Raw genomic sequence first — 14,419 nt, forward strand, 5'->3', positions numbered from 1 at the left:
GCCCACGCTATCGATCGTCGGTGAGTACCATGCTCCCCTCTGACTTTGGCATTGTCTGTCGGGGGGTGTCTGTGGGGCCTCTGTGCTGGGAATGGCAGTCTCTTTTGGTGTCCATGTTGTTCCCTCATGTCTGTCGGTGTACCCTCCCGTGTGTCCCTTCCGTTCCCTGTGGGGGCGCTGTAGCGGTTATGCCGCGCTGGGGGGGGGGGGGGGCTACGGGGGTCCCTCTCGCCTGTGGGTGTTTGGACTACTTCAGGGGGTCAGACGTGTGTGTGGGGCCCGCTGTGGGTGAAAACCGCGGGGCCGCCATTTTTAGTGTGGGCAGCTTGCTTGGCTTCATGTATGGGCAATAGCACTCCTCCCTGTAGCAAAATCGCGCCCTTTTCGGCACCATCTTTGTTGTGGCAAGGTCCTTTCTCACATGTGCTCGGCAGCCATTTTCCCGGAGCCTCCCCATAGACTTTCATTGGCAACCATTTTTCCTTAGTCTAGTCCTCTAGCAGAGTGACATCACTTCCTCTCCTCAGGCTCTCTGATCGATCCTGCGTCATGGCTAACTGTATGCACATATTTCTGGGGGTTTTTAAGCTTCTTCTGGGTACTTTTCATGCTGGCTACTTTTTTCCTGCAGTTTTTCAAACCTGTGCTATTTCTTCCACTATTGCGGTATCGGTGCGATCCGCGGCTGTCGCGATTTAAAGGGACAGCGCCATAGGTTCCTTGATGTAGCCCGTGTTCGCCTCAGGCTGTGGTGGAGTGGACTAAGGTGCTCAGAAGCATGCTTGTGGCTGATTCCGCCCCTCCTTCTACTTTGGAGATGGTGGACCAAATTGTTCAGGTGGTTTTTATGCCTGTGTGATGCGGCCTTGGATGAGGCCCCTTTAGTCTTATGCTTATCTGCTGTCGCAGTGATAGGCTTCCAGGAAGACGGTGTCGAACATCCCTTATGCAGGGAATCGCCTTTTTGGCTCCCTGGACGGTTTGGTTAAGGGGGTCACTGGGGGTAGAAGCACTCTGCTGCCCCATGTGTCCAAGGGTACGTTTTTCCGCGGTAAGCAGGACCCTTCCTTTAAACCTGACCAGGGGTCTTTTCGTGCCTTTAAGGCACATGACAAGGGCGAATGCTTCAAGGCCTCTGGTGGCCGGAAGAAGCCTTGGGCGGGCGGGTCTATAGCCACCCACTCTGGCACGGCAGCCCTGTCCGCCATTCCGGACAGATGGAGGAACTAATTTGGTCGGGGTACAAGATCGAATTTTGATCGTGCCCAGCAGACATTCCAAATCTTCATTGACCCCAGATCATTTCCAAGATCTCCAACGGGCGGCTCAGTTTCTCCTCGCCCAGGGGGTGATCGTTCCGGTGTCACATCGGGACAGGTTTTCGGGGGTTTTTACTCAAATCCGTTCACGGTGCCCTGAAAGGAGGGCAAGGTGTGTCGGCTTCTGGACCTAAAGATTCTAAACAGCTTTGTGCGGGTTCAAGAATTCCATATGGAATCCCTCTGATCGGTGGTGGCCTCTCTGAGCCCGGGAGATTCCTGGCTTTAATCGACCTCAAGGCTGCGTTTCTACACATCCTTGTATTCGAGGGTCATCAGAGGTACCTCCGATTCGGAATCGCGGAGGAGCGCTATCAGTTCGTGGCATTACCTTTCGGTCTCGCTTCGGCTCAAAGGGTGTTTACCAAAGCTTTGGCTCCTGTTCGGCCCCTGTTGCGGGCACGGGGGATCGCTATCCTTGGATTTCTGGACGATCTCCTCTTAAGGTCGAGTTCCAGTTCAACTCTGTTGCACGATCTGTCAACCACGGTTCAGACGCTCCAGGAGTTCGGGTGGGCCATCAACTTTCAGAAGTCGACATTGCTCCTTTCTGTTCGTCTCCCTTATCTGGGAATGGTCCTGGACTCCGCCCATTTCAAAGTTTTCCTGCCGGAGGACATACTCCGGACTCTGCTGAACGAGGTCAGGTCCCTCAGGGACAACAAATCCTCATCACTCAGGACCCGCATGCGGTCCCTAGGGTTGGTGGTGTCAGCCTTCGAGGCGGTCCCATTTGCACAGTTCCACACGCGATCTCTGCAAGCAGAGATCCTAGCCAGGTGGGACAGGCATCCTCAGTCATTGGACAGGAGGATATCTTTGAGTCACTGGGTCAGAGCGGACCTTCTGTGGTGGCTCCAGTCTCCGGCTCTGACGGAAGGGAAATCCTTCCGGCCGTTGTTTTGAAAGGTGCTCAACACGGTCGCCAGCCTGTCAGGCTGGGGTGGCGTTCTGGGCAAATTGTCTGCCCGGGGCACTTGGTTGGAAGAGGAATCCTCCCTACCGATACATGCCTGGGAACTGAGAACGATCAGACTCGGTTTGCTCCGTTGGAGGGATCGTCTTCAGGGCCACCCTGTGCGGGTGCAGGCGGACTACACCACTGCGGTGGCGTACATCACTCACCAAAGGGGCACCAGGAGTGCCCGGGCGGCCAAGGAAGTGGCCGAGATTTTACCTTGGGCCGAGACGCGGGTCTCGGCGCTTTCAGCAGTTTACATTCTGGGTATGGCACACTGGCAGGCCGACTATCGGAGTCGCCAGACCCCAAACCAGGGGGAATGGTCCCTATACCCGGAGGTGTTTTCAGATACTGTGTGCGCGATGGCGCGCCTCCTCTAAACAACTAGGTGGGAAGGCTCGTGGCAAGATCACGCGATCCTTTGGCAGCCGCCTCGGACGCGCTGGTGGTGCCTTGGAATCAGTATCGCCTGATTTATGCCTTCCCCCCGATCCAGTTATTGTCGCAGTTCCTTCGCAGGTTGGTCTCGGAACCGAGGTTGGTGGTCCTTGGGGGCCCTGACTGGCCGCGCCGGTCTTGATACGCGGTCGTCATGCAAATGGTCATCGAGCCTCCCTGGCGGCTCCCCTTAAGAGACGATCTGTTGTCTCAGGGGCTGTTCTTCCATCCTGCTTTACAGTCGCTGGCCTTGACAGCGTGACTGTTAAAAGCCAGATCTTGAGAGATCGGGGTCTCTCGTCGGAGGTCACTCCTACCTTGCATAGAGCTAGGGAGGCCTCGTCCGGTAAGATTTATTATCGTACCTGGAAGGCTTGCTTCACCTGGTGTGAATCGCCGGGTTTCCATCCTCACTACTTTTCGGTGGCAAGGGTGTTAGCCTTCCTGCAATCCGGTGTGGACCTACGTCTTGCACTGCCTACTGTTGAGGGTCAGTTATCTGCGCTGGCCATTCTTTCCAGCGCCCTTTGACGTCAAATTCTTTGATCTGCACCTTTATTCAAGGGGTGCGTCATTTGGCCCCCTCGGTGGGCGCCCTTAACCCCTTGGGACTTGAATTTGGTTCTGTCGTTTTGCAACGTCCTCCCTTTGAGAACATTCGGGAGATTCCTCTGCTTGCACTGTCACGGAAAGTTGCCTTTCTGGTGGTGATCACATCTGCTTGCAGTGTGTCGGAGTTGGCCGTCCTATCTTGCCGCTTCCCCTACCTGGGGGTTCATAGGGATAAGGTGGTCTTGCGACCTCATCAATTCTTCTTTCCGAAGGTGGTGTCTGATGTCCATCTCCATGAGGACATTGTTTTGCTTTCGCTGTGTGCGAATCCTACGCATCCTACAGATTTTTGCCTTGCATTCCTTGGATGTTGTCAGGGCGATCAGGGTTACCTGTCTACTGATTCTTCAGAAGGTCGGATTCTCTTTTTTGCCCTTCCTGAGGATCTCGGAAGGGTATGGCTGCGTCTGCGGCAACGGTTCCTGTCTGGTTCAGACAGATGATTGTACAGGCTTATTCGCCTAGGGATCGGGTTCTGCCCTTCCCTGTCACGGCGCACTCTTCGGAGCGGAGGGTGCATTTTGGGCCTTTCGCCATCAGGCGTCGGTGTCCCGGATGTGCAATGCGGCGACCTGGTCGTCCCTGCACACCTTTACAGAGTTTACTAACTTGATGTTTCGGCATCGGCAGATGTCTCTTTTGGCCGCAAATTTCTGTGTGCGGCAGTACTTTAGGGGAGACATGACGTTTTTAGCCTGTCCGCTCCTGTGGGGTTTTTTTTTCCCCCCTTGGTTATTTTACCTTCCTGGGTTTGTTCGCTCCTGTTGAGCCTTCCTGTTACCCAGTGGGTTACATTTCTGGTTCAGATAAGGTTCCTTTATCTGACCTTGGGGGCTTCGTTACCTTGAGACGGTTGCATTTCCCACCCCTCATGTCTACACTGCTTTGGGACATCCCATTGGTGAAGACTATACGAGGGGCGGCGACCGTCAGAGGACGTAAGAGAAAACTGAATTTTTGTAAAATCTTACCGTAAATTTTTTTTCTGAGTCCTCTGACAGTCGCCGCCCCCGCCCCTCTTTTTGGGTTCATGGACTATCTACTGCTTGCTACCAAACTGAATTGGGAATGAGGCTAGCCGGGGGTATTGGACCAGAGGGGGACAGCCCCCTGTAGGTGTGTCTATGCAAAGTTTTGTGTTTTTAACAAAATCTTCTGCCTAGCTTACTCCTGTGGATATAAGAGGTCAATACCCATTGGTGAAGACTATATGAGGTGCGGCGACTGTCAGAGGACGTAAGAGAGAGGAATTTTATGGTAAGATTTTACAAAAAATAATTTTTTTCCTATTTTTGTTATTTTGTTCCTGTGAAAATCTACAATCCATTGCCGGACTGGGCGACAGACTAGATAATCTAGATCACGAGGGTCCCCTCTGCACTAGGTTGGCCGGGACATAGCGTCCCTGGATGGGGGCTGGCCTGCAAGTTAAATGTCTTGTGAGGGTGCATATGACCAGGCCTCGGCCTGAGTCGCAGCGTTCCTGGCCGGCAGCCACCCACATTCCAATGGAGTGCTGGTCTGTCCGGAGAGGTGCCCACTCTGTTCCTGGTTTGGTAAGTAGCTATGGCCCCCTCTACTAAAGGGTTTTGGGGTGGACCTGGGACGGTGGGACCCCGGGTCCCCCCCAGCTCCTCTAAACTTTCGGCGGTCACTGTGGGTCTTTTACTCAAGCCTCTTTACAGTTCCCAGGAAGGAAGGCAAGGTACGTCCAATTCTGGACCTCGTGGTGCTAAACTGCTTTGTGCGGGTACCAAAGTTCCACATGAAGTCCATTTGCACGGTAGTGGCGGCCCTACATCATTTTCTTCTCGATTCTATCGACATTAAGGACGCCCACCCGCACATTCGAATATATGCTGTTCACCCACGCTTCCTCTGTTTTGCCACAGGCGAGGAGTATCGGTTTGTGGCATTGACCTTTTGGTCTTGCCTCTGCTTCTCAAGTCTTCATAAGAGTGTTGGCCCGATGCTGGCATTGTTTGAGTCAGCGGGGGATCGCAGTACTCGAGTACCTGGGTGATCTTCTGCTGAGAGCAGAGTCTGCTCTGATGGACATCTGGAGGTTACTCTTCGAATTCTGAGGGAGTTGGGTTTGATTCTGAACCTTCAGAAGTCTGCTTTTGGTTCTGTGCCAAAAAATTGGACTATCTGGGTCTGACTCTGGACTCAGCCAGAGTGTTTCTTCCTCTGAAAGAACACCAGACATTGCAGGAGACAATTCAGCTTCTGTTATTAAGCAGACGGTCATCCCATGGGCTTGCATGCGGGTGCTGGGCCTGATGGTGTCCACCTTTTGAGGTGGTCTGTTTGCACAGTTCCACACAAGATCTCTGTAAAAGAGATTCTGGTGAAATGGGGCAAAGATCCACTGTTTCTAGAGGTGGCTTCGTTCTCAGGTGCTTCGACAGGGAATATCCTTCTCCCCTGTACTGGACGGTTGTTGCCACGGATGCCAGCCTGTCCGGGTAGGGAGGCGTCCTCAGCACAGATGTGCACCAGGGGTCTGGACTCTGGCAGAGTCCAGACTGCCAAATAATTTACTGAAATTCTCAGCGATCAGCTTTTGTCTGGCTCATTGGACAATTTGACTTCAGGGGTGTCTGGTACAAACTCATTCAGACAAGGCCATGGCCGTGGTCTGTCAATCACCAAGGGGGCACAAGAAGTGTCCTTTCGGCTCGGTAAGTAGGGCTGCCGATTTTGTTCCAGTCCTCTCGAACAACTGCTACGACTCTTGTGCAGGATTGAGGTAGAAAGGATTTTGGTCATTCTAGTGGCTCCAAACTGGCCTCGCCAGTCTTGGTACGCAAATCTGGTACAGCTAGTCGCTGATGCTCCTTGGGGACTTCCTCTCAGGGAAGATCTGCTGTCCCAAGGACCAATCTTCCATCCTGCTTTACAGTTGCTGGCTTTGACAGCTTGGCTGTTGAACACCAGGTGCTGAAGGATAGAAGTTTGTCTGAGTTGGTGATTCCTATGCTGTTGAAAGCTTAGGAAATCTATTTCTACGAAGATCTACCGTTGTACGTGGAAGACATACATTGCGTGGTGAGTCTCTTGGGGTTCTTCCTTGTTCCTTCTCGGTGGATCAGATCTTAACCTTCCTTCAATGGGGGGTTGGACAGCAAGTGGCCTTGAGTACCATCAAGAGCCAGGTATCGGCTTTGGCAGTTTTTTTTTTTAAAATCAGAAACAAAGTTTATTAAACTGTGCAAAATACAACAAGTACTTATAAGGAGTACGACACAGGCCATGAGCATTTGTCCAACAGCAAATACAGTACAATGCCAATAATAAAAAAGGAGGGGAACAAAATGAGCAACAGACGAAAAAGAAAATAAAATAAAAAAAAAAATAAAAATCAAAGAAGGTCCCCTAACTTCTTATGTGGTCCCACCCAAACAGTACGCGGTACATAAGCATACAAAGAGTCATATATATATAACAACCGTGCATCAAAAAAAAAATAAAAAATGTGAAGTGCCCTTGAGAAAAAAAGGAGACAAACAGCCCCTGGGCGCTGCAAAAGAAAGGAAATACAATTAATACAAATAAAAAAATATTTCCCTGTCTTCTTTGGTTTTGTTTTTGGAAGGCTCTAGCATAGCGTTAAATGAGTGAGTGGAGTCATCAAGAACAGCATGTCCGAGGTGACTGCAGCCACTGATCCCAAGGCAGTTTTTTTTTTTTCCCCAACAACCTTTGCCCACACACTCCCTGGTGCATAAGTTTTTTCAGGATGTCCGACATTTGGTTCCTTCAGTGCGGGCTCTGATGCTGGCCTGAGATCTTAATTTGGTGCTTTTAGCTCTACAGAAGCCTCCCTTTGAAAATATTTGGGAGCTTTTCCTGCTTTCGCTGTCCCAGGTGGCATTTTTTGGTGGCTTTCACCTCTGCGTGCTGGGTGTCGGAACTGGCGGCGTCATCCTTGTAGTTCACCTTATGGTGATTCACAAGGATAATGTGGTGCTTCACCCCTGTCCATCATTCCTTCCTAAGGTGATCTCTGACTTTCGTGTGACTGAAGACATTGTGTTGCCTTCCCTGTGTCCCAGGCCTAAACATTCAAAGGAAATTGCCTTGTATGCCTTTTATGTGGTCCAGGCAATTAGAGTGTACCTGGCAGCTACGAAGTCTTTTAGGAAGTCAGACTCTATATTGTGCTCACGGACGGTCCTCACAAAGGGTTGTCTGCTTCCTCTGCGACCATTTCCAGGTGGTTCAGGCCTATTCCATCAGGGGTCAGGTTCCTCCTTACCCTGTTAAGGCGCACTCTATTAGAGCGCCTAGTGCCTCCTTTCTGTCATAATGTGTCAGTGAAGCAGGTTTCCAAGGCGGCTATCTGGTCCTTGGTGCACACTTTTACAAAGTTTTTATAAAGTGGATGTGTTGGCATCTGCGGATTCTTTTTTTGGTCAAGGTTTTGCAGGCTGCTGTTTAGAGGACCTGGTCCTCTGAGGGTGTATTGTTTTTTTTTTAGATGAGCTCCAGTTGTTTATGGTAAAACTGTTACCTGATTGGCTATGGTTCGCATAGGGAAATTTTTTCTGATGTTTTTCCTACCCCTCATGTTTAAGGCCCCTTTCACACTACTACTACTACAGAGCCGCCTGTCAGTTTTTCAGGTGGATCTTAACGGATGCCCCATGCATCTCTATGGGGCATCGGATGTCAGCGTAGACATGTCCGCTGACATCTGATCCCGTCCGTCAAATCTGGACGGATGGAAACCCTATTTTCCATCCGTCCAGCGGATCGGATGAGAACAGACAGGCGGTTTGTTGTCATCCGATTCCCCAAAGAGAACAGCGGGGACATAAAAGCTCTGTCTCCGCACACAGCGCGGAGACAGAGCTGCTATCCGCATGCTCAGCAAGGGATCGGTGGATCGATCCCCAGCTGAGATAAATGGAGTCCGCCGATGGACTCCCTTGTGTGAAAGGGGCCTAACACTGCTTTGGGATATCCCAATGTTTAAGAAGAATCAGGAGCTTTGTCCGTCAATGAACGAAAGAGAAAATGGGATTTTTGACCTACTGTAAAATCCATTTCTATGATGTTAATTGGCGATCAAAGCACCCACTCCTCTGTGGAGTTGGCTTTCTTCTGACACTGCTTGTAAAAAAACTGAGTGCCTATGGCTGAGTGGGTGTATACCCCCCTGGGACTGCCCATAGGTGCAGTCCAGCTTTTTCTTACCTAGTGTCCTCCTGTAAGGGGCAGTATAACCCAATCGTTAAGAAGAATCAGGAGCTTTGTCCGTCAGTGAACATCAGAGAAATGGATTTTACGGTAAGTCAAAAATCCCATTTTTCTTTAAGCATAAATAAGCAGTTTAGGCGAAGGCTTTTTTAGTATCTGGGTAAGCCAAAATTTATATTTTAGGTTGAACAGGTTTGCACAGCTCATATTTAACTTGGCTTGTCATCTAAATTTTTGCTTATAGTAAATTTTAGCCTAATTTTGTTCTAGAATGGTGCTGCTGGGCTAGCCATTCTAGGAGGTGAGAACAATATTATACAAGATTTTGCGTAGCGTTTTATAATTTAAAGGGGGACAGTAAAATTACAATACAGTTTAAAACCTGGAGAAATCAGAGGGCACTGCTCACGGAGCTTACAATCATAGACCTAATTTTTTAGTGATCAGGAGATTTCGGTGTTGCTATCTGTCTGGTACTGCTGACTATTAAAACATTATTAAATGCAGTTTTTTAATATATTTTTTGTTCTGCTTTAATCCAAGATGCACAAGCAGGTGATTTTTTTTTTTTTTCTTGGTTCTCGAGCAGCTGAATTTATAAAATGAAGGTGATATTAAAAGAACATTTTTTCCCCAGCCTTGCAAACCCCCCCTTTTTTTCTTTTTTTTTTTTTTAAAGATATATATTGAGCAATAAAGAGAAATCTAAACACAAAGCAGACCTTTTCCTTTACATTCTCACCATCTTTGTACTGATGACGAGTTCAAATGCATGGTGTGAAGCGTGCATCCTTCATTAACTTTCCACCAAAGGGCTATGTTTAATCCTCAGACTTTCAAGTATTAGTATTTATATTCCTAACCAGGCTCAAAGCTAACATTTTGACAAAAATCAAGTGTACTTTATATCTGTCAACATACATCCTAAACTGGCTTATGCTTGAAAAGGCTAAATCTTGCTTTGCATTCTTGCTGTAACCATAGGGTTAATTAAACATCTAGGCTGCAACAAGCAATGTTTTTTTCCCCCTTTTATGAATAAAATTGCTGCATTTTTGTCCCTGAAAGTGGTCTGCTAGATTCTGATTTTTCTTTTTTCGACTGCTTGGCATCTTGCAAGATAATCAGCACATTTGAGCAGGAACAGCGGTTTTGGACAGATTATTGCTGCTAGGGGCTAGCAAGCGTTGGTGATTAAGAAGCATGACTGTTAGGAGTGAGAAGGAAGCTGAATTAAGGATTACGCTGCATAATGGTTTGCAGGGTGAAGATCAAGATGAAATTCCAGAGCTGCCTCATCCAGATCTAGAGATGGGAATCTTACCTCGGGAGATCCGGAAACTGGTGGAGAGAAGACGTCATGTCAAGCAGCTGATGAAACAACCTGACCTGAACCCTGACTTGTATTTGCAGGTAATTATGTGCAGAGGGCCTGTTCTGCCAAACAGAAGAATGCATTGTTGTATGCTTCATGTTCCTAAACCTTTCTAAGCTTTTTTTTGTAGTTTTTATTCTGGTTTTAACTCGGCATTTCAATATGTTACTCTGTTTTAAAACCAACAATCAAATTGTGTAGTTCACCTGCCATTTTAATGTGCTGCTGTGATCTAACAGGAGACGGAATACATTCTTCATCTTTATTAACATAAGAGAAAGGTTGCTTTTAGTAAATTATGGTACTACGTTCAATTTGATCAGCTTTTATTGCTGTATTTGAATTTAAGGTTGTTTTGGGTGAGGATTATTGATTACTAGTAATGATTTTAATGTTATCCACCTATAAATATATTATTCCTATTGTGCAGTTTAAATTTTTGCGTGTAGTATTACAGTAGCATTGTTGGGAAAACAGTCACTCCATTCTCTTGTTTTGTTCCTCTTTTATTTCAGTATGACATCAGACAGAAGGCTCTGAAGCTCACTGCCAACAGTATGTACGGATGTTTAGGATTTTCATACAGTAGATTCTATGCCAAGCCCTTGGCTGCACTGGTCACTCACCAGGGTCGAGAGGTTAGTTCAGTCCTGACTTGCTGTAAAGCAGACCGTCCTTTAATATTAAAGAATTGTTTACATTAAATTACTAGTGACTTAATCGGTTTCCCCTTTTTGTGGCACTTAAGTGTGTAGATTGCAAGTCCTTTGGGGCAGGAAATCTACTTTGCCATTGTATGACCTGGTTGAAAATAATTTTTCATTAAGACTTGAGTTTACTGATAGTGTACAGATAACATGTGTAGCACACAATTTACTGTCTCCTAATGTGAAGTCCAAGGTCAATGTGAACAAACATCTGACTTATTTCACAATGTATATTGATGCCTAATTCTGTGCACCAGAAATAATGTTTTGGAGAGATGTTCTCAGGAACATTAAAAGTATTTCAGCCAAGGGATATTTTGGCAACTAAGACACTGGTGTTGGAAAAGTTCCAAACTTTCCTGTGTTTTTTTTTCCCTCTCTCTACATCCTATTAATGCAATATCAATTCTGGAGTGAAGGGGTATAGATTTCTGATTAATCCTAATTCCAGAACTAAAATATGTAATTTGATTGTTTTTTTTTTTTTATATTTTGTTTACTTTTTTTTAATTGGTTATCATATACCCAAAAGCAATGACACCTCCAAGTTTCTCCCAATCTACCTTGAAAATGATGGAGGGGAATTATCCTGTGGTGAGAGAGGCTTCTCCCAGTAAAGATGCTATGATGGAGTAAAAAGGATGTCTCTCAGACGCGATGAGTTTCTTGTTCTACTAGTTTCACTAGGTGGCGATAGATGCTTTGCAATCATTAAACAATTAAGAGATTTCATGCATCTGAACTTTTGGTTTTCACTGCTAAGGAAGCCCATGAAAAAAAGCATTAAAAATCTCCAATTATTATTTTTTGGTTCTGCCCCTTTACATGAATGGATTGTATGAGTAAATCAAAAATTGTTATAAAATTGACAACTTTTATTTGTCTTTGGAAACGGCCCTTGTGCTGTTTTATTTAGTTGGAGGCATTTGAGTGCTGGGTAGTGTTTTAGTTGTTGGGAAGTGTTTAATTAGGACTGATATTTGGTACTTGTAGCAGTGTTCAAGGCTTGTGTCTCTAAATCCGACTCCTCTTTCATTTCTGCACTAGTACATTAATGCAGTGCCTGGTAAGAAAAGAAATGACTAGAAAGATGTGAAGATTTCCATTTAGTATACCTACCAAAGCTACAGCTTTAGGGGTGGTCAAGGATGGTAAAAAAAAAAAGTTGCTCTTGGAGCCCTCCTATTCACCCCCCCTTTTTTTTTTTTAATCATGAGTTTGATGTTTAAATTATTCTTATATTTAGTATGTCGGAGTTTAATCATAATGCAGCTGTGTCTAGCACACGGATATACTGTCCTTATATGTGATACATAATTGTTTTATAATTCGCCAGCAGATTTTTCAGTCATTTAGTAATGGCTGTAGGTATCCTATTCCAGTTTTGTACACTGGTGCCAGTTTTGCGCTCTGCAGCTGTCTTCCATAATTTTTTTTTCTTTGGTTGTCGACCTTATTTTTTTATAATTTTATTTTGTTCAGGCTTTATGTCTGCCTTTAAAAATCCGAGCTGGAGTAAATACTGTACCAGTGACACACTAGATTCAGCAAACTTAACTCTTCTGCCAAGTGATATTGTTCTTCATGATCTTGCTTATTTATAAGGTATGAGATTGGTGCCATTATTTGTATAAAGCTGGTTTGAAAATGAAAAAGGAATTTTAAGTTTTTGCGTAAAGGGGATCCCCACACAAATACATATCAATCCATTCCCCTCTGCCCCCCTACAGTCTGTTGGCGTTAGTTGCTGCTCTCCTGTTTACCACAGTCACCCGGCATGTCACTGGCACAATGTGTCGGTCATCTCTCGTTGCAATGTGTTCTGTGCAAGTACATCACAGATGTTTTTAGATTCTGCCCCAGAAATCCTAGGGAATGGGGGATGGAGACTTTTACATATACAGCTTCTCCTCGCTCAGAAACCGAACTTGAAAATGCCTTAGAAGGCTAATAAATGGCAAATATTCACCTTTACATGCATAGCTTTCTCCCTGTCCTCTACCCTACAGCCACCAGACCTGGACGTGTTATGCAGTCTGCTATCACATAGCTGGGGTGCGGATGCGCTCTAATGTACTATGTGGGTAAAACCAATCAGCCTTTTCCCTTTATTTTTCCCCCTGCTTGTTCATTCAAGCATCTGGCACTAAACAGCTCTACTAACCATACCCCTGTGTACTCTTTTGTAGTGTGTGTGTATGTATGTATGTATGTATGTATGTATGTATGTATGTGTATATATACACACACCGAAAGAGAGAATGGCACTCACGGGTCTTGAAAGGTTAACACTCAATGACGGTTTTAATCAACGTTTCGACGAGTCACAAGCTCGTCTTAGGACCATTGGATACTGTGTATGTATGTATGTGTGTGTGTGCGTGCATGCCTGAGTGTATATGTGTGTGTGTATGTATGTGTGTGTGTATATATATATATATATATATATATATATATATATATATATAATATATATCTGTGGAGAAGTCTTGTCTAGTGCCCCCCAAGAGTTTATACTGCAGCAATCCGAAGTCACTTGAACTTTGTATCTGCCTTCCCTAGCAAAGCATACTGGGAACTGTAGTGAATTATGATTGAGTGTGTATGAACTCCTTCCATGAGCAGTTAGATGTGAACAGGAAGTAAAGTGTTGCTATGTTGAAATTTAGCAGGCAAAAATGAGAAGCTGTGGAAGTCTACAGAAAAACACTCTTCATGTCTCTTTGTACTGGGAAAATAACTACGGTAATAGCTCCTCTTTGGGTGCAAGAAATCCACTTTTTATAGTATGACGGCTTTTTTTGTCATTTTTTTTTCCTCTGCTATGTGCTAATAGCTGCTATATGTCTAAATTATAAATTCCAGTAAACCGTGAAATTTAGGATAGTCCTACCCTAAATAAAAACATCCCAGATCAACACCTGTTTGTCAAATATAAAAATGCATACATTTTTATCAAAGTGAAAACGTGGGAAAGAAACGTTAGTCTAGGAAAATTTTTTTAGGGGGTCACTGAATTTAAACTGCAGTCTATAGCACATAGTTAACCACGTCTTACAGATTTTCCCCTTCACCCATCCGACACACTAGAATGAATTCAAGTGGTTCTAAAGGCTGAAGGATTTTTACCTTTAAGCATTTTATTCATGAAGGTAAATACCTTCTGTGTGCAGCGCACCTTAATACTTAACTGAACTCACTCTCAAACTAGCCATGTGCAGGGGAGCATCGGCTCTCTGGGCACTCTCCCTCATTGGCTGAGACAATGGCTCCCGCTGCTGTCAATAACAGCCAGTAAGCCAATGAGGAGAGAGAAGGGGTGGGTCAGAGCAGCGGGTCTAATAAGATAATAACTTTCTAAAAAAGCGAGATTTTATTGATCGTGCACAAACTTTTACGCGGCATTATGACCCTAGATGCAGTCTGCGTCCAGAACTGTACACCCATGAGAGTTTACGCTCATTTAAGCATAAAGTCTAGTAGGGCAGTGTACAGCCATTGATTGCAATGAGAGGCTGAACACTACACCTATAACTCTTTATGCTCATTCACATGTGGGAGTTAAAACTAGGTGGTTGAGCCATGACTTTACCGCCCAACTGAACACTAACTTACACAACTAATTCAGTTCTATGGGGCCATGCCAGAACCACTCCATAGCCACGTGCAATGTATAGGATTGCGGCGCAGTAGTACGGCAATTATAGGGTTAATTCAAGCAGTGGGCGAGCAACAGGTTTCCTCCCCATCACCTGTAAAACATCCTCTGAAAAGCAATCCAAGTGTGTATCACTTTTTAGAG

At 45.8% G+C, this 14,419-nt stretch overlaps 1 protein-coding gene across 1 annotated transcript in view; it reads left to right on the plus strand.

Annotated features, from left to right (window-relative positions):
* Positions 1-14,419, plus strand: part of POLA1 (DNA polymerase alpha 1, catalytic subunit) — a 1,022,539-nt gene that overhangs the window by 334,505 nt on the left and 673,615 nt on the right. The window contains exons 25-26 of the mRNA XM_082247055.1: positions 9,799-9,948; positions 10,426-10,548. Coding sequence (XP_082103181.1) covers positions 9,799-9,948; positions 10,426-10,548 — 273 coding nt within the window. The remainder of the gene's footprint in view (positions 1-9,798; positions 9,949-10,425; positions 10,549-14,419) is intronic.

This window comes from Pelophylax lessonae, assembly GCF_965119305.1.
Source record: "Pelophylax lessonae genome assembly, chromosome: 2".
Lineage (NCBI taxonomy): Eukaryota > Metazoa > Chordata > Amphibia > Anura > Ranidae > Pelophylax > Pelophylax lessonae.